General features: G+C 42.7%; 1 protein-coding gene across 1 annotated transcript in view; it reads left to right on the top strand.

Moving 5' to 3' along the window:
* The first annotated feature begins 306 nt into the window (after nt 1-306).
* PLG (plasminogen) overlaps nt 307-22,888 on the top strand; it is a 47,607-nt gene continuing 25,025 nt past the window's right edge. Inside the window, exons 1-10 of the mRNA XM_064293033.1 lie at nt 307-355; nt 5,051-5,186; nt 6,624-6,730; nt 10,424-10,538; nt 12,757-12,896; nt 14,889-15,009; nt 16,489-16,607; nt 18,137-18,299; nt 18,970-19,106; nt 22,640-22,799. Of these exons, the coding sequence (XP_064149103.1) occupies nt 307-355; nt 5,051-5,186; nt 6,624-6,730; nt 10,424-10,538; nt 12,757-12,896; nt 14,889-15,009; nt 16,489-16,607; nt 18,137-18,299; nt 18,970-19,106; nt 22,640-22,799 (1,247 nt within the window). The remainder of the gene's footprint in view (nt 356-5,050; nt 5,187-6,623; nt 6,731-10,423; nt 10,539-12,756; nt 12,897-14,888; nt 15,010-16,488; nt 16,608-18,136; nt 18,300-18,969; nt 19,107-22,639; nt 22,800-22,888) is intronic.

The following is a 22,888-nucleotide window of genomic DNA, read 5'->3' as shown; positions in this document are numbered from 1 at the left end:
GGGGAAGAGGAAGAACTGGGTGCGAGGGGAGGACCAGGCGACAGGCAGGAGGTGCGGGCGGCCGAGTGGGGGAGAAGCGCTTTCACCACTTCCCAGCATTTATTGCAGGTTCTGCTCTCAAACATATTTTGTAAGATCCCTATTCAAGGTACTGTTTGGACCCTTTGGAGTCCAGCAGCAGGGCCACCAAGGGAATCATTAACTTCACTGGATTATCTTGTTTGTGGATGTATTGACTCTTTGGGAGTCAGTAACATTTTGGGATTGGGACACACTGTTTCCTGGACATTGTTGGTCAGCCTCAAAATGGAACAGACGAAAGTGGTCCTTCTATTTCTTTTATTTCTGCCACCAGGTAAGGTGTAACATCTTTTATTTTAATCATCATGTTTCCTCCTAGCAATGCATGACTGTGCCAGGTTTCGTACCATGGTTTTAGGTGTACCTCGTTTACTTTAGCTCGTGGTTCATGAGCGTCCCAGTTCAAAATCTACTATGAGATTAAGGAATGCTTCAGGAATAAGCTTAATCTCGCTGTGAACACTGCAGGGTGTTAAAAATGAACGGGCAGAGACAATCAGGAGTGACTTTTCAAAGCTAAGAGATTGAGCCCAAATGATTTTAGCTGGAAAAAAACCCCATACAGCTAACAAACCTAAAGGCTGTCATTGTTAGTCTCTTTGCCTAGTTCTCAGTTGGATTAATCCAGAACATTTTTATGAAGGTATCATGCTCCCCTCATTTCAGAATTTAAAACAATGAATTCTCTCTTGGAGTGTATTTGACCAGAGTGCAGTTGCATTCCCCGTTTCCTTGTTTGATCTGGTTGAAGTGAGACTTTCCATACTTATATGTCTCCTTCTTCTGCTTGGAGAAATCCCAGGATCAACTTGCCAAATGATGTGTGTGTATATTAATTCAACAAATATACACTTAGTGCTTGGGGTAGGCCGCTTTTCACACGTATATACACGCCTCCTTTACTCATACTTGCTTTTTTATCACCTGGTGAGATAAATTCAGTACATCCATCCCCGTTGTGAGGGCGAGGGAATCCAGACTTGGAGGAATCCTGTGAATTGCCCACTGACCAAACTACCAAATCCAGGAAGTGAAGGAATCAGGGTTTAAACCAGGGCTTTCCAAGGTTGAATCCAGTGTTCTTGCTGTTTCAACTTTGTTTAAACCTTCTTTAAAATTCATATTCTAAACATGACCTAGCTCCTCGTTTTTCCCTTTTAAATAACTTTATTGAGATATAACTCACATGGCAGACAAGTCACCCATTTAAAGTATACAATTGAATGGCTTTCAATATATTCAGAGTTGCGTACACATCACCACAATCAATTTGAGGACATTTTGGTTACCCCAAAAAGAAACCCCTTAGCCATGATTCCTACCCAACCCCCTCCCCACCATTACACCCCCTCCCCCATCTGCTTTCTGTCCCTATAGAGTTGCCTATTCTGGGCATTTCATAGAAATGGAATTGTACAATATGCTGGTGTTCTTCCTACAAACAGTGCACAGATACTTGAAAGTTGCTTTATAAATTACCAGATAAAAATTTTCAAGTTGCATTTTAAACGAGAACCAAATATATTTGGGTTTAATGAGAAGACATTTAAGAAATATCAAAGAAAATACAGAGCAGGAAAGATTAAACAAAGACTTTTGTGAAAAGCAGTTGTGTTTGTGTGTGTGCATGTGTGTCTGTGTGTGTCTGTGTCTCTGGGTGCGTATGTCTGTGTGTTTCTGTGTGCCTGTGTCTCTGTGTGCATGTGTCTGTGTGTGTATGCATGTGTGTGTGTCTTTATGCATGTGTGTGTCTCTCTGTGTGCGTGTGTGTCTGTGTGTGTGCGCCTGTGTGGAGGGAGGCTATGCATATTCTATTTCCACCCATGGAAAGAAGGAGCTGGAAAGATGAACTTACTTAGTGGGTTACACCCAAGTGTTAGAACGAGCTTCCCCGCACCAGGATAGCATGTTTTAACCAGCCTAGGAAAACCCCTGTCTTTCATAGGCTCTTTTTGAAAGGAAAGCATTTACCCTGACTTTCCACGGAAGTAACCTTCATCTTTCCAGTGAGCTGAAATACCCAGGGAGAGGCAGACTTTTTCACAGCTGTGCTCTATGAAAGCTGGATATGCGTTTTGCATTTCAGGAGCCACTAAGTCTTTTCTTTCAAACACACAAGCATGTGTGCACATACACACACCAGTGGTTTTTAAAACATCCCCATTATTAACAAAATACGCTTGTTTTGGCCGCAATATATGCCTATATTTGGCCTATAATATAAAAATGCTTTTCACCAAAAAATGTGTTAATATTTCTTCACCAACAAATAAGCCACATTATAGCCCATTGCCATACGAACTGCAGTGGTATAAGAAAAAAAAAATGTGGAAAACCTGTTAAAGAAAAAAGCCACAAATAGATTCTCTTCCTGGATATTTCTTTGGAATGTCAGCCCCTAAGGTGGATTCAGCTGGTCTACACGACGTAATTTGCTATGTATCTAGAGGCAACATAATTAAAGGATGATATAAACAGGAATTTTCTTTTTGAATACCACTTAGAGCCTAGCCTGCTATACTTTCCAGAACTCGTGAAGTTTAATTCAACTCTTTATAAAATTCATTTTATAGGTTTACTGTGCGTTCGTTTTTGAAATCACATCCTGGTCTATAGAATTTACCAAAGCACAATTCTTCTTGGGACTGAGGGTTTAAATGGGAAGAAAATGCAGAGTGGATTTTGATCTGGACCTAAGATCCATATTTTCCCACAATTTTTTGATACATTTATTAAGTGCTGCTTGGTGTATTAGGTTTAGACTGCATCAATCAACTTCCTGTTCAATAATCCATCTTTTTACTGTGGAGTGTCTTAACTTGGGGAAGGGAGCAGGAGCAGGTGCAGGGTGTAGGGATGGGGTGAGCTCTGCCTTAATCTCTTAGGGTGATCTCCCTGCTTTGTATTTTCTGGGTGGGCAGGCAAGGCCTTTCCGAGAATGAGGATCTGCCTTAAGGGTCCTTTCTGCTGGAAAATTTTCTCCAGCATACAAACATGCTTCAGGAGGTCTCATCTTTAAAACAGGTTTGATGACGGCACATTCCCTGCTGCTTTCTCAGCAGACTTTTGAAAGCCTTGTGTCTTAGTCATCTAGTGCTGCTATAACAGAAATACCACAAGTGGATATCTTTAACAAACAGAAGTTTATTCTCTCACAGTCTAGGAGGCTAGAAGCCCGAATTTAGGGCAGCAGCTCCAGGGGAAGGCTTTCTCTCTCTGTTGGCTCTGGGGGAAGGTCCCTGTCATCAATCTTCCCCTGGGTCTAGGAGCTTCTTAGTACAGGGACCCCAGGTCCAAAGGACATGCTCTGCTCCTGGCGCTGCTTCTTGGTGATATGAGGTCCCCCTCCTCTCTGCTCCCTTCCGTCTTTTATATCTCAAAAGAGACTGACTCAAGACACAACCTAATCCTGTAGACTGAGCGCTGCCTTATTAACGTAACTGCCTCTAATCCTGCCTTATTAACATCATAGAGGTTAGGATTTACAACACACAGGATAATCACATCAGATCACAAAATGGTGGACAACCACATAATACTGGGAATCAAGGCCTAGCCAAGTTGGCACACATTTTGGGGGGACACAATTCACTCCATAACACCTTGTCTTCTCATGTGTTCCCACTGCCATCTTCTTAGCCGCTCTTTAGCCCACTCACCTGGCTTTGGTCCTTCCCTCTCCCTTTTACGTGGTCAAGGGTGCCATGGTACCTGATCCAGTGAAAACTTTGCTATCTTCACCTTACCTCGCACCTTTGCGGAAGTCATCCGTAGTCCATGCCCAAAGGATAGAGCTGGCTTCTCCAGACTTGGGTTAGTTGTGCCAAAGCCAGGTCAGGTGTTATATGGAGACCCAGAACAATGGACACTCTTTGCAGTCTTGTCTGCGGAAACATGGCCAGAGCCCCATTGGCCACTGTCTGCAGTAGCAAGGGAGGAAGCAACTGTCAGATTCTGGGCCTCCAATTTTATCTCACAGAAAAATCACGGTCAGCATTTGTTCTAGACTCTGTTTTTTGAGGATATCCTTCCTAAATGCCAGGTCCTGTCACCATTGTGGCAAAAATTATCAGCAATTTATTGTGATGTGTCACTTCACCCAGTATAAAAATGACCTTGTATTATAGATGAGATTCTTACCGTCCAAGGATTTTTGCCCAAAAGGAACCACAATTTAGTTTCGCCAGTCGCTGTGGAGTCGACTCTGACTCACGGTGACCCCTGTGCGCCAGAGCAGAACTGTGCTCCACAGGGTTCTCAATGACTGATTTCAGAAGCAGATCACCAGTGCGTTCTTCCAAGGTGCCTTCAGGTGGACTTGAACCACTAACCTTTCAGTTAGCAGCCAAATTCATGAGCCATTTGTACTGCCAGGGACTCTACAATTTAGTTCAGTTCCTATTTGTTCTTAATTGACCATCAATTTGCTAAAATGCTTGCACCTCAAGGTGGAACCATGCTCATTGTCAGTTGAAATAACAGTTACAACCAAAGAGTAAAACCAAAAACCTGTTGCTGTCGAGTCAATTCTGACTCATAGCAACCCTGTGGTATGCAGTTGGGAATTGAACAATGGCCTCCAAGTTCCATTTATGCCCAAGGATTGACAAAATGACACTAAACTTGGTAACAGCACGGCCACTTTACCCTTTGTCACCACTGAAGATCAATGAATGATGTTCTGTGACGGCATGGCCGGCGAGAGTAAAAGGACAACAAAACTTATTCTTATAGGCAGTTTCTTATCCAGTAATATGGTAACAGAGCTGTTAAGTAGCTGTAATTTATTAATCTAGTTAATTTACTAATATAACGCAATCTATTAGTGGAATTTTTCTGGACTAAATATTTTTATTCATGGCCACCCATTCTACTTCTAAAAACGCAGCCAGTTTAATTGCATGGACACAAAGCTGGCAATGGCGTTAATTGATCTGATCAGTTGTCCCACTTTTATTCTCCCCTTTAGGTCGAGGAGGCTCCCTGGAGAACTACGTAAATACTGAAGGGGCTTTCCTCTTTAGTGGCATGAAGAAGCATCTAGAAGTAGGAAGCATAAGTGAATGTGTGACAAAATGCGAGGAGGAAACCGAGTTCATTTGCAGGTATTTTTGTCGCCATTGCAGCCATGCAGAAATCGCGCTGTTTGAGACACTTTTGTTTTGATGACAAGACGTTTACTCATGGATTTATTAACAGAAACAGACTTAGGAGGAAAGAGGGAAGTGTGTGGAATCAGAATTTGGAATCTGTATTTGCTCCCTGAATCTGAAAGCAGACCAGCAGTTTCTTGCTAAGTTTTTTAGTGTCCACTTTAGGAAAACACTTGAAAGGAAACTATTTATTTCCATACATGACATAAACATTAGCAACCATTGTTCTGAGTTCTACTTTTTAATATCATCATTAATAAATATTTAATGAGGGTCATGTGAAGGCAAGTTTGTCCTACACCCTAAGGACGAAGGAAGTAGATACGGGGTCCAGTTCCTGCCCTTTTGTATTTACGGTTTAGTCACAGAAACTGGATATAATGTAAAAACTTAAATATATGTGTATACATATATATACACACACATATATATACACATATATACATCCATCCATATACAGGGGCCCTGGTGGCATAGTGGTTAAGAGCTCAGGCTGCTGATCAAAAAGATTGGCAGTTCAAATCCACCAGGTGCTCCTTGGAAACCCTATGGAGCAGCTCTACTCTATCCTATAGGGTCACTATGAGTTGGAATCGACTCAACAGCAACGGGTTTGGATACACACATGGCAGCTAATGCCAAGTGCTGATAAGTATCTGGCACATGGAAGTGGCATGATCAATTCATGCTCTATAAAGATTCAGAGGAAAGAACAATTCCTAAGGGTTGGACCACTAGAAAGGACCTCCTGGAAGAGGTGGGGATTGAGCTGGGCTTTGAAGGGTGGGAAAGATCTTGATAAGCCCCAACAAGGCATGGAGGCATGGCCATGAACTCTGAGACAGGGACAATGAATAGACAGGGCTCAGGTAGGGTTCTAGTGGGAGAGCAGGCTGGAAAGGTAGACTGTGGATGGTTTGACGGCCAGACTGAGCATCCACGATAGACCATGCTGATGGGGTAAGGAGTAGGGTGGGGTGGGGAGAATGTAGAGATGGAGTCACCAAGTCCTGTAGACCATCTACACAATGTAATGGTCATTACAAGCAATCAGAGTTGCTTCTTTCCAACACAAAAGCAAATATTCTGGCTCTTAATACAATTTAAAATCTGAGTGAAGAAAAAATAAAACGGTTGATACAGAAAGAAGAGAAAATTCGGAGGGAGAAGGTATGAGAAAACAAGAGTCACCGCCACGATGATGAGTTCATTTTCAGCACTGATACTGCGCCAAAATGATCCGAGAGGTGCTGCTTCCCAGCTCCCTGACCCATCAGCAGATACAATTGTCTTTGGTGTTGCTGCTGTGTCAGGCTTATGCACAAATGCTTGCTATCCTTAAATAAGGGGGAAAATGTGGCATTTCCTGACTTTTCTTTTTTCCTGCAGATCATTCCAATACCACAGTAAAGAGCAACAATGTGTGATAATGGCTGAAAACAGGAAGTCTTCCACCATCAACAGGAGGAGAGATGTCATTTTATTTGAAAAGAAAAGTGCGTGTGATGTTTTCTCTTCTTCCTTTCTTCCCCTTCTTCTCTTCCTTCCCTTCCCTACCCCCACCACCACAACCTTTTGTTTCATCTCTTTAATTTATGACGCCAGAGAACGAAGGCACTATGGTATGGTGAACTGAATTCTTAGTCAGGACGGGGCGTGGCCACTAACCAGCTATGGTGGCTTGACCACATCACTTCACCACCCGTGTTTCCTGTGTTCTGATTTGATTGATTCCTACCTCTATGACCCTGAAAATGAGACACTCAAAATTTAATTTTATTACTTTAGGGAGGTGGTGGGGAGTCTAAAAGTTCCTTATGATCTTGGCTTCTTGTTCTGAAGTGAGAGGGGTGGGTTGTGGCCGTTGGCCACAGTAACAGTTGGATAGAGACAGTGTCCTTGTTTTTAATCTTAATTTTCCACTTTTTTGGTCATGCTGTTTATCCCCTCAGGCTCCTCCATAGTTTCCTATTGTTTAGGACAGAGGAGGCCTGGATTCCTATAGAAATCACAGGTCTTTTTACAAACACTCCATGAGATAACTACGGAGATTTTAATGAATGTACGACGATTGTGAGGATGGCACAGGACCGAGCAGTGTTTTGTTCTGCTGTATGTACGGTCGCTATGAGGGGGAACCGACTGGACAGCACCTAACAACAACATGGCACTGTTAAAACTATTTCCTAGTCTATTACTTGCTAATGGTATTAAAGCCAAAAAGCCAAACCCACTGCTGTCGAGTCAATTCTGACGCAGAGCGACCTTGTAGGACAGAGTAGAACTGCCCCCACAGGGTTTCCAAGGAGTGGCTAGTGGATTCGAACTGCTGGCCTTTTGGTTAGCAGCTGAGCTTTTAACCACTACGCCACCAGTAACAACTTAGTAGTTCAAATATTCTGTAACTGAGGGTGTTAAAGGAGACCAGAGCAAAAAACCCATACCAGTTGCTGTCAAGTCGGTTTAGATTCTTGGGGACACTGCGTGTGCACAGTAGAGCCGTGATCCATAAAACAGAACCGTGCTTCCGGGACGTTTCTTCTGAGGCACCTCTGGGTAGGTTCAAACTGCCAACCTTTGGGTACTACCCAGGGACTGCAGCAGCATCCTATTTCATGTAGTCCATATAGTATTGACAATGCTTTGCAACGTTCTTTCCAAGCTTGCTGCAAAACTCCAAATAAGATTTTTAAAAGTTTTTCTTTAGGTTAGGGTTATTTCTATGCATTGATTCCTCTTCTTAGGTTTAAGGTTTAATTAGCTGGGTCGCTGTTACTCTCCTTTCCTCATCCCTGTTTATCTCTAATTCTTGAGATTAAAGTACAGATTAAATTTTAAATTTATCTGTTGAAGTTAATAGTTTTTACCAATAGTGATTAAAGGATGAGATAAATAGGATTACATACTATCCTCCAGATTAGTAACATATCTACGGTAGGATTCTTCTTAGGAAACGCAGACATTTCAATATGTCATTTGTAAATCGTTAACCAAAAGGACTAGTTTGAAGTTGCTTGTTGTTCAAGGTGAAGGAAAGGATCGAAAGGTTACGTAAACTCGGATGGGTACATACAAACACCAGAGGTAAGAGGTCAAAAGTCCGGTCAGTCCTGGCGTTTGCTTCTTTACCGTGGAATATCGACCCATTGCCAGAGTCCCTGCCTCATTTTTCTGGGAAGCGATCGGTGTCAGACCATAATGACATCTGCTGCATGCCCACTGCTGCCCCCCAGTCCAAGCCGCCATCGACTCCAGCAGGGGCCACTGCCGTAGTCAGCCTGCTTGCACCCTGAGCGGCCAGAGTATGGCTTTAAAACCTAACTTCCCCGCTTAAAACCCTTGGGCGTGCATATGGAATAAAATCCAATGCTTATACCAAATACTACTGATAACCTGCCTTTGCATCATCTAACCCCCAGTGGCCACTGTCTGCTTGACTCAGGAAGCTTCAGCTACCTGGGCAGTATCTCTGTTCCTCAGACTTGGTGATCACACCCCTCCCTCCGCCTGGACCCCCTTCACCTCTGCCCTGCTCGTGGCCAGCTGCTTCTCCTCGTTCAGTGCAGTGTCACCTCCTTTCAATAGCCTTGCCCAATTCCTAGGCCTCCTTTTCACAAAGTACCTTGAGTTCGCCCTTTTGATAAACGAAATATGTCTAATGTAGTAGTGTATCTAAATGCAGATGCATTCATGATAATTTTACATAGCGTTGGGGTAAAAGCATTAGTTTGCTACAGGTTTATTAGAAGTGGAACCCCTGGGTGGTGCAAATGGTTAACGCAATTGGCTGCTAACTGAAGGATTGGAGGTGTGAGTCCACCCAGGAAGAAAGGCCTGGTGATCTGCTTCCAAAAAATCAGTCATTGAAAATCCTGCGGAGCACAGCTCTATTCTGTCACACAGGGGGTCGCCATGGGTCAGAACTGGCTTGATAGCAACAGCTTTTTCGTTGTTGTTGTTTTAATATTAGAAGTATTTTCTCTCGGTATTGATCAATTGATTTTAAAACTTGGTTACAGAGGGTTATCATAAAAGATGACACATATATACATTAAACATTTTATATTTTCATTGAAAACATAATGTTAGCATTTTTTTGATGGTGAGCAGGAAATTTTTTTTTTCTTTTTTAAATATGGATCCACAAACAAGAGTTGTTGGTTGCACTTCTTGCATAAACTATCCTCTCCCACATTGCATAGAATAATCAGTTTCTCTCTGTCGTGGAGCAAGCTCTAGAGACATTCATCAGTCTGACAGCAGAATACCTTTGGAATTTCTATGATTTTCCCCCAAACTCATACAGTTGACTCGCCCTCAGTGGATCTGACAGCAACTGCTAAAATTATTCAACTCTTTCCAGTCCTTAAAAGTACCAACTTCGTCAAAAATGAACAAGCAGAACAATCGCTATATTTCTTTTCACATTCATGTCTCAGTTCAGATCATTTTTAATGAAATATAACTGGATACGAAGTTTAACAATAAAAATGACGGACTCTTGGTTCAACTCTTGGTTCCAACTGGTAGGAAAGTGGCCCTCCAGCCACAGTGCTCAGCTGACCCCTGTGGGCACCAGGCAGTGTGTTTTAGAGACACGACACAGCCCATCGGCTAATCTGGGTTGATTAACTTCTACTGTGTACGTTTAACATAGACCACAATTTTATAATCCTGTTTGGCACTTTTTCATATTTAAAATTCTGGCAGCCTCAAAAAATAGACATGTCCTGGATCTCTTTCCACTTCTGCCCACCCTGTCTCAAACCCCTATTCCTGTCATCCCATCTCAACATGCTGCTTATTTTCTCCATAACACATGTCCCCATGAAGGCATCTCCTTTCATAATTTGTTTCCTTGGTTACTCTGTCACCCTGTCCCGACTCCAAACAGGAGGAATGTGCCCTGTTCTGTACTCCATGGTGTCCCCAGCACTGGGCATGTGCACGGAGGGGCCCAGGAAATAGCTCTGGAAAATAAACAAATCAGAGTGCCAGACAGCTGCGTTCACTTCAACTCTCAGACAGGCATGCGAGACAGTCTTTTTAGACCTCAGGAAGATGGTGGATTCTGGCTCTTTTTTCCTTCTGCAGCAGTGCGAGGTCTTTCTCCCAGGTGCCCTATCAGCACGGCCTCCTCCTTAGACTTCTGACAGAGCAAGTTGACACTCACCCAGGCTTCCTTTCAGTATATCTTTCAGAGTGCAAGACCGGAAATGGAAAGAGCTACAGGGGTACCATGGCCAAAACTAGAAGTGGGTTAGCCTGCCAGAAGTGGAGCGATAACTTTCCTCACGTACCCAAGTAAGACTTTCTTTTTCATCTCTGTGTTCCCCTTTTGTGTTTGCAATGATTCCATGACCTCGCAATCTAAGCAGATACGCTACGGGAGGTAGGAGAGAACTTGACATCAGCGTTTGTCTTGGTTTCCTAGTGCTGCTTTCACAAGGTACCACAGAGTGGGTGGCTTTAAAGAACAGAAACTTATTGTCCTGTAGTTCTGGAGGCTGGAAGTCCAAATATGGGGCATTGGCAGGGCCAGGCTCTCTCCGAAGGCTCTAGGGGAAGGTCCTTCCCTGTCTCTTCCAGCTTCTGGTAGCCCCAGGCGTCTCTTGGCTTGCTCAAGCATTTTCACACCCTGTCTGTCTTTCCTTTGTGTGAGTCTCTCCCCTCATCTGGTCTCCCTTTTGTAATAAAAGATACCACTCAGAAAGATTAGGACCCACCCTTCTCTGGTGTGACCTAATTAACTGATCACATCTTCAAAGAAAGAATCTATTTTCAAATAAGATCAAGTTCACAGGTACTGGGGATAGAACTTCAGCATACCTTTTTGGAGGACACAAGGCAATCCATAATAATGTTAATGTAGAATAGTTAATTTAGAATAGTTCAATTATTTATAACAAAAGTACAGAAAATGGCTGCTTTCTGTTTAGTGTACATAGCTTTCTGGAAGACCTAGAACATAAAAGGCCAACTAGCAAAAAAGAACAATCAAACCATGAATTCTGGGTTGAGTCTGAGTAAAGATGAAATATGACTATGTTTAGAACTGAGTTAGTCTAACTCAGACATACCAAGTTACACCTTTGATCCCATGTTCACCTCGACATTGAACCCACTGAAGCAAAAGAGTAAAATATAAATAAAAAATGGACAATCTCACAGCTTTTGTTACTTATTTTAGTGTTACCCCCCCCATATGACACTAAGTGGCCTTATACTCTCAGTAACAACACTTAAGTAGAAATTTAGTGTTTGTTCCCCCTCCCAACAAGTTTCCTTTATTGTATTCCTATGAGATTAGCAGATCCAATTTTCCCTATTAGATAAAACAAACGTTAGGCTCATTAAAAAAACAAACAAACAAACCTGTTGCTTTCGAGTCAATTCCAACTCATAGCAACCCTGTAGGACAGAGCAGAACTTCCCCATAGGGTTTTCAAAGAGCAGCTAGTGGATTCAAACTGCTGGCCTGTTGGTTACCAGCCAAGCTCTTAACCACTACACTATGAGGGCTCCCGTTAGACTCACAGAGCTGCAGTGAAACCAAACATCCAAATCATAGATGTCAGGGGCCTCAGAGAAAATCTAGGCCCTCTTCACCATTACAGATGGGTAAACTGAGGCCCTGAGAGGGGGCCATTTACTAAGCCCCCAAACAGGGTACTTGGAAGAACCAGAACCAAAACTTGTCTGTTTAGAGACAAAGTCTTCTGACTTTTCTCTAATTTGTTACCTCCACACAGCAACTCATCACTAGAACTGAAAACGAAATTAACACCCCCACTCTCGAGCGCAGTTAACTCAGGCTATGTGTCTGAGAGACTATGGTGCTCGGACTCAGATGGCTCTGGCTCTTTGATCTGCTACGGATTCATTCAGGCTTTATTTTGTTTTGCATGGCTGCACCTTCGTTTCCTCATCTGTAAAATAGGGATAACAACACCCTCCTGGTAGGGTTTTCAGGCACTCCTTGGAAACTCTATGGGGCTTTTCTACTCTATCCTACAGGGTCGCTATGAGTCGGAATCGACTCGACGGCAATGGGCTTTTTGGGGTTGGTAAGGTTTTTATTAAGACTCAGTGAGAGAATGTATAGAAAGATTTTAATGTAATGCCTACGACATAGTTCACAGAGACTAAAAAATTGGTATTTAACCACTATTATTTTTACAGAGAGAAGGGTAATTGATAAAAGCAGATGTTTGGAACAAATACAGATCTGGCAAGCTCCAGGGGCCTTTGCACTTCCACTGACTATGCATAAAAATGCTTTGGCTCTACATCTAAGGCTTGCCTGACAATATAGCAATAACGATAACATTAGCTACGGTACCTGGAACAGTCAACCTCTGAAATTCTGACACCACCGCGCAACTGCAAACTGGAATGTGCCGGGATGACAGAAACTGACATTTCAGATGGGACATAGAGAGCATCTTATCCCAACTTGCTGACAAAACGCTCATTTTTTTAAATACTGCCAGTCAAAGTGCCTGTTTTCCACTCTACACAGATATATTCCTGAAAAATACCCATCCGAGGGACTGGAGGAAAACTACTGCCGGAACCCAGACAACGACCAGCATGGTCCGTGGTGCTACACCACCAACCCAGACGTCAGATTTGAATTCTGTGACATTCCTGAGTGTGAAGGTCAGGATACCTCTAGAAAACAGTCTCACCACGGCCCTTCATCTGTGAAGAACTTGGTGTAAAGCCATTTCCCACAGAGATATTATTAATGGTCAATTAGTGCAGCCTTTGACAAAACCGAATAATTGGATGCCCCTGGTGGAAAGGAAAAAAATTATCTCGGGACCCTGCCCCCCAAATTGTCTTAAGTTACTTTTATTAAAAACGTTACTTGCAGATGTACAAATATAAAACTAGACAAAACTTTAGAGATAAACTTCCTATTCTTATTAACTGGTACATAATCTGAAACAAAAAAATTGCAGTTAAATGATTAAAATGAAACTACAAAATGATTAAAATTAAACTACAGAATCAATAAAATTCAAATGAACAGTATGAATTTAACGTGGTAGATTTTATTGTTTTGTTGAACCTAGACAACGAACCAATTCTTAAGTCAGCAATTCATTATTTTAATGGCCTGGCCAAAAAATCAAACCAAATCCACTGCCATCATGTCGATTCCGACTCATAGCAACCCTATAGAACAGAGTAGAGCTGCCGCATTGCACTTCCAAGGAGTGGCTGGTGGATTCGAACTGCCGACCATTTGGTTAGCAGCTGAGCTCTTAACCACTACACCACCAGGGCTCTGATCAATTGAATAGTGCACCTCAAAGTTCAATGCTGAAAATTCAAAAGGCACTATATCAAAAAAGCTTTCTTCATTTCACATTTACTGCTTCATTTACAGCTGCAAATGGGAATGAATTAAGGGGTGGGGGAAGGGTGTGCAACATCCCTGTTTGGAAAGTGAAACTAATACTAGGTGACAGCTCAGATCCCCCGCTGCTTTTATCTGTTTGAACCATAGGTGATCCTTTATCTGCAGGTCATTTAGCCCTTACTATGGAAACCCTGGTGGCGCAGTGGTTAAGAGTTCAGCTGCTAACCAACAGGATGGCGGTTCAAATCCACCAGTCGCTCCTTAGAAACCCTATGGGGCAGTTCTACTCCTTCGCTATGTGTTGGAATCGACTTGACGGCAACAGGCTGACATGAATGCATATTTTTTGTATTAGCTCTGCCTCTCTTTTCCTTATTAACCCCCCCAAAAAAAATTTTTTTTTAATAAGGTTAAAGTAATACATTATTCTGCTACATTGTCTTATTTTAATCACAGTTTGATATTCCAAACCAAAGCTTCCATTAAAAAAAAAAAAAAACCCGTTGCCATCAAGTTGATTCTGACTTATAGCAACCCTATAAAAAAAAAAAAACCCTATAGGACAGAGTAAAGCTGCCCCATAGAGTTTCCAAGGAGTGCTTGGTGGATTTCAACTGCTGACCTTTTGGTTAGCAGCTATAGCCCTTAACCACTACACCATCAGGGTTGCCAAAAAGTTTCCAAAAGGAAACGAAAAACAGCCAGTCGTGAGTCTCTACTGTATTGTTGAAGGAAGGGAAGCCCTGTCACTCTAGGTGAATAGTGTTCTCCATCGAGGTCATCAAGACACACAAAAATGCCATCCTTGAGATCTGAGGACTTTGCCAGCATATTTGGTGGTCACCCATGTGAAGAGAATCATTTCATAGAAAATTTCAAAGGTGATTATTGAAACCAAGACACCAAATATTTACACGTTCTAAGACGGAATCACAGACTTCTGAGAATATGTGCACACACTCCGCCCCCCCAGGGCCTGGGGCTCCCAGATTGAGGACTTGGTATTGTAGAATTTCTGAATTTGGTCATGACTACAATAGTCGAGGGGATATTGACCAAAATACGGTCATTCTACCACTTGGAAGAAAGAATGACACTTTGGGTTGTGTTGGAAAATTCTGAGTGTTTATCGCCAGGTTTTCTAGTGACTGTTGGAAACTGCACATGAATTAAGTGGCAATGGTATTTGAGGTATTTCTAGTGGGATCTATCTTTCACTATCTTTTTGCTTCATCCGTTTCAGTTTCTTTTCCCCTTCTTTCCTTCTTCCCCTCTCTGTCCAGATGAATGCATGCACTGTAGTGGAGAAAACTATCAGGGCAAAATTTCCAAGACCGTATCCGGACTTGACTGCCAGGCCTGGGACTCTCAGAGCCCACATGCTCATGGATACCTTCCTTCCAAGTAAGTCCCTTGGGGGTTGGGGGGACGGTGGGGGAGTGAGACGTTAAAGACGCTGTCGCTCTGTCAGACGTTGTTGTTGTGACATATTCTAGGATGACTCAGAAATGAACATACCTGAGACTTTTGAACTTCTGAGCTTGCATCCTCCCACCCGGATGCAAGTGGAATATACTTTCGTCCTACTCAAAATGGGGTCCCTGAGAGCCTGCTAGAAACGCAGGATCTCAGACCCACTGAGTCTGGATCTGCAGTTTAACAAGTTCCCCAGTGATGGGTGTATGCACATTCAAATTTGAGAAAATACAGATATGTCACTTGTGTATTCTCCAGACATTTTCTGCCTCCTGTTTACTCCCTTCTCTTTATACCAGAGAGGCTCGCGGCTTCTTCACCTTGATTTATGGGTGGCCTTCAGGGGTTCTGTGAATCCCCTGACGTTTGATGTGTATTTGCGTTGGTGCGTTTTTCTGCAGTGGGGAAAAAGGAATTCACTTAAAAAGGAATGAGTTCCTTTCCTAGAAGGTAGTGCTGATTCCCTGAGTAAGGTTTTCTGAGTGTTACATTTCACACTCATTATACTGGAAAACGCCTCCCACTCTGCTGCTGCGTCTGATCTTTTTCTTCATTCTTTGGTGTCTGAAGGGCCATAAAGGGGCGTCTAAGAACTGCCAAAGTGTGGAAAGCACTTTCACTGTGGAAAGCAACTCCACTGGATTTTTGCAGCTCCCATCCCAAGTAGCTAGCTCAACGCAGAGAGGCCGTAATTTTCCTTCCAAAGAGAAATACAGTAAAGGCCCCAAGGCCCAAAACTAGGTAAATCCACTTCTGGGAAAATAGAAGAGGATTTCTTTGGCTGCTCCATCCATCCTGACTGAACACTTGAGTCTCAGGGAAGGACATGAGACCAGCCCAGAGGCCATGGGCACGATGTGTCTAATGGCCTTAGGCACCAGGTTGCTGTGAAGGGGGGCTGAGGGACCTCACTCCATTCTCTAGGGACAGGGGCTAATGGGGCACAGTGCACTGCTCTCAGTTCCTGCAGGCTGAAATGAAAGCAAGAGAGAACCCAGCAGACTAGAGGGACCATGCCTAGGATATGAAGATGTCAGCCTCTCGGCTGTACTGTGCACTGAATGACTATCTTTCATCAGTGAGGACTTTGTGTTTTGGAAATTGCTATTCTGCAGCTGTGTAACTGGAGTTTACTTACATCAGCTTTCAAGATGGCCCAAACAGTGAAGTTCCTGAGCCTGCTCAGTGATTTTTTACATGTGCAAACTGTTAAAAAAAAACTCCTTGGCGTACTGAGCTAATCTTTTACTAGATGACCATCTTTTCAATGACAGCCCACAGGGATGCTTCATCCAGGTGCCTGCCTGTGCTTGGCACATAGTAGGTGCTCAACGTTGCCGCAATTAAGAATCTTCTCATCAGCGACTGTCAATGTCAAGTGCTATGAAATCCCTCTCGCCCATTCAGATTTCCCAACAAGAACCTGAAAATGAATTACTGCCGAAACCCTGATGGGGAGCCCCGCCCATGGTGCTTCACCATGGACCTCAACAAGCGCTGGGAGTTCTGCGACATCCCCCGCTGCAGTGAGTATGACTCATCCCAAGGAGTTAGGGCTCCTGACCTTGTCTACTCTGGGAATCAGGGAAAAAACATTAGTGCCTGAGTACTGTGCCTCAGAGGAGCCCTGGCGGTGCAATGCTTAAGTGCTTGGGCTACTAACCGAAAGGTTGTGGTTCGAATCTACCAACCACTCCACTGGGTAAAAGACCTGGCCATCTGCTCCCTTAGAGGTTACAGCCTGGGAAACCCTATGGGGCAGTTCTACTCTGTCCTATAGTGTTACTATGAGTCAGAATCAACTGGATGACACACAACACTGTGCCTAAAAGTCCTGTGGGATGTTATTGTTCTTTTATGCAAATGGTTAAAGCATGTAGGTACTAATCAAGAGGTTGGAGTCCACCCAGAGTCACCTCAGAAGAAAGCCCTGATGATCTCTTTTCAAAAAATCAGCCAGTAAAAATTCTCTGGACCATAGTCCTACTCTGACACACGTGATGCCGCCATGAGTCGGAGCTGACTTGATGGCAGCTGGCTTAATTGATAACTGTAGATAGTTGATCAGAATATCCATTTATCATGTTTTTATCATGCTTTTTCCTATCAGAGACTTCTGCCTCTCAGGAGTACAGTTAAATGTTGGCTCTTGGATGGCATCGCTGGCATTCTGGTCTGTGGATCTTGTTATCAACTAGAGTTCTTTCTAGTTGTTCCTTTGTCAGCAAAGGGGGGTCTCGGGTACCCAGTTTTTCAGTATTTCCACCTTGTGGGGGAGTGGAGGGGAAACGTGTCCAGGGGGAAGAGAAATGGCAGACCTAGTAGGAACAATTTAGAAGGAACAATTCTATAAGCTTTTCCTTCTATGAGAATTTGAAGCATGGGCCTAAGAATTTAGACAAAGACAGTCATCAGGGGTGAGAAGAACTCGGCAGGCCCTGGTGGCTGGCTTCCCTTCCTCTGCTCTGACGGCCAGGCCTTTGGGAAAAGGCAGGTCCTCACGGATTCCCCCTCTTTAGGAACACCAGCTTCTCTTCTTGCCTTTTTTTTCCCTTATTTTTCTTTTCTCAAGAATTTCCTTATTTCTGGATGCACACACCTTTCCTTAGAGACATTGTCTTCTTTCCATAAACTTTCTGTTGTTTGGCTTTCTGGAGTACTGGATGTCATTCAGTTAATGTTTACTCAGGGACTAATTTAGTCTTCAAAAAGGACTTGGATCATCCACTGGCATATGTAAGGGTTCGGGGTGGGGCAGGGGAGCTGACACATATCGATACCACATAATGAGGAACTGAGGAAAGAGAATCAAGAAGGAAGCCTCTACTCCGAGGGCCTAGCCTCTGAAGGACTTCCTCATGAGACGCCCTCACAGACATAGATTCTACCTGATCTACTTCTTCTGAAACGGATCAACAATTTTCAAGTGTCAAATTCTGAGAGGATGGGCAGCAAAGGAGATAGGCTGATGTCCCTGCACCCCTCTCCCTGTAAAGTCTGCCTGAGCATTCTTCATTTCAGAAAAACTCACTATGATTTATCTTCCTTATTCAAGCAACATCGCCACCACCATCTGGTCCGACACATCAGTGTCTGAAGGGAAAAGGTGAAACCTATCGAGGGAATGTGGCCATTACGGCATCCGGGCACACCTGTCAGCGCTGGAGCGAGCAGACCCCCCACAAGCACAACAGGACCCCGCAGAACTTTCCCTGCAAGTATGTCCCCTGCTGGTGTCATTCCCTGTCTCACTCTCGGGCCTTAGTTCTAGGTATTATATGAACCCAGGACTAAAGTATTCTGGAGTGAAAAGTGTTGAATCGCATGCAAGGGAAGTGAAATTCAGCACTGATTTTCCTTTAATACTGGCTCACAAAGTGTGGTTCCCTAGACCAGTAGCATCCTCATCACTAGGAATTTGTTAGAAATTCAGATACTCGGCCCTACTCCAGACCTACGAGCCAGGTGCCACAAATCTGTTTTGATGAGCCCTGCACTAAATGCACACTAGAGTTTGATAACCACTGCCCTATAACACTTAAAATCCATAGCTGGCATCTACGCTTCTTGGAGGCAGAACTGTGTGTAAAATGCCTGTCGTATATTCAGCATATAGCACAATGTCCAGCACGTAGCAACTACTTTGCTTGACTAGACAAAGTCAAGGAATATATTTCGACCATTCACCCGGGAGAAGCATCTGTGCCACAATCCTGTGAACCCTGCTCTGCTTCAGCTTCTCTCTGGCCTCTGTCACTGAGGCTGTATAACAATAGAGCATGACCTGAATACATATCCAGTATCACCATTGACAAGCATGCATGTGCCTTGTCTGTTTATTTATGTAGCCTTTTTGAAAAGCCTGGGACACAATCATTTCTTTTTCAGAAATCTGGATGAAAACTACTGTCGTAACCCTGATGGAGAAAGCGCCCCTTGGTGCTACACAACCAACGTCGATGTGAGATGGGAACACTGCAATGTACCATCCTGCGATTCATCCGCATCATCCACGGAGGCAATAAGTAAGAAAGGATGATGGGAGCTGCCTCAGGGCCCCAAAGGCCCTCTCTGTCTGCCCAGTGGGGTCATCACAGTATGCAACAGCTTTATTTATAGTTTAATTCTGTGGTGGTCAGAGAACATGCTCTCTGTGAGGTTTGTGTTGTGGTTCAGAGTATGTCCTATCTTGGGGATGTTTCACGTGCTCTTGAAAAGAATGTGAGTTCTGCTGATGTTCCGGGCTTGTTCTGTGAAGGTCAATTAGGTCAAGTCGTTGTTGCTTAGCTCTTCTGTCTTCTAACTGATCTTCTACCTCCTTGTTCTACTGATGAGAGATGAATAGCGATGCTTCCAACTACTCCTCTTTTCAGTTCTTTTTGTTGTACACATTTTGAAGATCCATTAGGTACATACATATATGGGATTGGCATGTCTTCTTGATGAAATGACCCCTTTATCATTTTGTAATGTTGCTCATTATTTCTGGGACTATTCCTTGTTCTGAAGTCTACATTAGCTGATATTAATACAGCCTCTTTTCATTAGTGTTTGTAGAATTATGTTTTTCTCAGCCTTTTAATTGGGGTATTTAGGCCATTTGCATTTAATGTAACGATTAATATAGCTGGATTTAAATCTACTATATAGTCAGTTTCTATTTGTCCTGTTTGAACTTTATCCCCTTTTTCTTCTTTTTCTGCCTTCACTTGAATATTTTCATGATTGTATTTAATCTGGACTATTTGCTTATTGGAAACCCTGATGGTGTAGTGGTTAAAAGCTATGGCTGCTAATCAAAGGGTCAGCATTTCAAATCCACCAGGCGCTCCTTGGAAACTGTATGGGTCAGTTCTATTCTGTCCTATAGGGTCTCTATGAGTTGGAATCGACTTGACGGCAATGGGTTTGGTTTTTGTTTTTTTTTTTAATTTGCTTATTAGTTAAACCTATTTTTAATATTTTTAGTAGTTTCTCCAGTTTATAAAATACATTTTAGAATATTATGTGAAAATAGTTCACCTTCACATAAGATTATTCTATTTCATGTAAAATGTAAGAAACTTAAAACAGCATACTTCAGTTTCCTCCCTCCCAAATGTTGTGCTATTGTTCTCAAATAATTTACTTCCATTATGTTACAAATGCCATAATAGAGTGATACTTTTTTTTTGCCCTGAACAGTCATCTTTTAGTTATAAATGAAAAATATCTTTTACATTTACCTTTATCACTTCTGATGATCTTTTCTTTGTATAGATCCAAATGTCATATTCCTTCTGAAAAAACTTCTCTGAATACTTTTACAGCACAGGTCTGCTGGTGAGGAAATCTTTCAACTTTTGTATGTCTGAAAACCCCTTTATTTTGTCTTTTTCAGTTTTAAAACATAATTTTGTCAGCTATAGAACTCTGGGTTGACAGGGTTGATAGTTTTTTTCTTTCACCACTTTAAAGATGCTACTTATTATCTTCTGTTTTGAATAGCTTCTGACCAGAAATCTGATCTCCATATTTAATGTTTCTTTTTTTTTTTTTTTCTGTCTGCCTTTAAGACTTTCATCTTTGGTTTTCAGCAGTTTGACTACAGAGTGTGTAGGTGTGCTTATTTATTATTTGCATTTATCCTGCTTGGAGTTTTCTGAACTTTTTGGATGTATGGATTGTTGGTTTTCATTAAAGGAGCTCTGGTGGTGCAGTGCTTGGAGCACTCAGCTGCTAACTGAAAGGTTAGTGGTTCAAACCCACCAGTCACTCCACAGGAGAAAGATGTGGCAACCTGTTTCCATAAAGATTACATCCTTGGAAATCCTATGTGGCAGCTCTACCCTGCCCTACAGGGTCCTTGTGAGTTGGAATTAATAGCAATTGGTTTTATGGGGTTTTCATTAATTCTGTAAAATTCCCAGCCATTATCCCTTCAAATATTTCTTTTTCCCTTCTCTTTCTCTTCTCCGTTTTGGACTCCACTTATCCAAATTGTAGACCATTTCATATTGTTCCACATTTCCTGGATGCCTGTTCTGCTCCCCCCCTCCCTTTTTTTCTCTTTGTGTTTCAGTTTGGATAATTTCTACTAACCTTTTTTCAAGTTCACTGATTCTTTCCTCAATTGTGTTGTCTGTTTATCAGCTCACTGAAGGAATTCTTCATCTCTGGTATCATAGTTTTTATTTCCAGTGTTTTCATTTTATTTTTTGATAGTTTCCACCCTTTGTTGAAATTAAATTCCCCACCAATCCATGCATATTTTCCACCTTTACCACAAGACCCTCTAATATATTAATCATTGTTATTACACAATTCCAATCTGATAGTTTTCACATCTAGTTATTCCTGAGTCTGGCTTATTGATAGCTTTATCACCAGAAAATATCCTCCCGCCTCCCCCCCCACCCCCCAGCTTGGCTTTTTTGATGTGTCTTGTAATTTTTTTTTAATCAAATGCTGAACTTTGCTAGAAGAACGGTACAGGTTGTGGCAAATATTATTTACACTTTGAAATGGGCTCCCCTCTTCTGTCAGCATGTTGTTTGGTAATTGAGTCTATACAGTTGGCAGTTAAAGTGAATTTGGGTTTTATTGCTGCTATTTTTTTCTTATGTACACCACAGACATTATTCCTTCATCAATGGGCTGCTGTTATCTTGTGCTCAGAGTGGAGCCTGGGGTGTTGACGCATTTTCTCAGTGCTCCCAGTCTACCCCCTGCTAGAAACACTCACTGCAAGCCTGTTCCATAGAGCCCTCCAACCATGCTCTCCATCTCACCCCAGTGACAGGGTGCTTAACTTTCGTGGGGGTGGGGGGGGGTAGGAGAGTTCTTTATTTTCCTAGTCCAGCCTCAGCCTTAGACAAAGTCTGTGCACCTGGGCTTTGAAGGCAGGGGTTTCTCAGTGCTCTTGTCCCTCTGTCCCACAGAGTCAAACTCTAACCTGTATCCATGGTGGGTCTTGCGTAGAAGAAGAGTAGCCATCTCCTGCTTTGTGTCAGTGCAGGATCCTGGGCACAAGAGTTTCCTGTCCCTTCTCTAGGGGAATAAGATTTTTGCCTCCTCTCCCATAAGCAATGGAACTTTGCCTGCTGTTCTGAATACAGAAGCATCTCCTGCCTTATTCCATAGCAGCTTATGGCTTTTGCTTTGTATGAGCAAAGGATTGGAGGAAATGTGTAAGGGTTTCATGTCTGTCTCCCACTGACAGCCAATCACCACTTGCAGTCTGCACCCTGAGTGTGGCTTCCTCCCAATTGTTCTCAAGAGCACCCACTGGAGATCCATGAAAAAGAGCTTGTAAATGAGTACAATTTCTAAGAATAAGGACTCTGTTATATTTGTTTTCTCCTATTTTGAGTTAAATATTAAATATTTCCAGGGAAAATTAGGTCATTCAAGTTCTAGAATGCTGTGGATCTACTATTTTATTTGCATGTCCACCTTTTTACAAATATAGAAAAAAGCACAGTGGTAAGTCCCGAGAATACTGTTCATATAATAAATGACACGTTTCTCTGTTCCAGTCATTCATTATTCAAGTTGACCTCTTCTATTTCCATTTCAGTGCCACCTGAACAAACCCCTGTGGTCCAGGAGTGCTATCAGGGCAATGGACAGACTTATCGAGGAACCTCCTCCACTACAATCACAGGGAAGAAGTGTCAGTCTTGGTTATCTATGACACCACACCATCATTATAAGACCCCGGAAAACTACCCAGATGCGTATGTCTTTGATTTTAGCCATAAGACAAGCAACACCCAATTTAAAATAACTGTTAGAAGAGCAATGCTTTAAGCTAACTTATTAGCAC

This window comes from Loxodonta africana, chromosome 1 (genome assembly GCF_030014295.1).
Source record: "Loxodonta africana isolate mLoxAfr1 chromosome 1, mLoxAfr1.hap2, whole genome shotgun sequence".
NCBI lineage: Eukaryota > Metazoa > Chordata > Mammalia > Proboscidea > Elephantidae > Loxodonta > Loxodonta africana.
The sequence above is the reverse complement of the archived record's forward strand: the minus strand, read 5'-3'. Positions and strand labels throughout refer to the sequence as shown.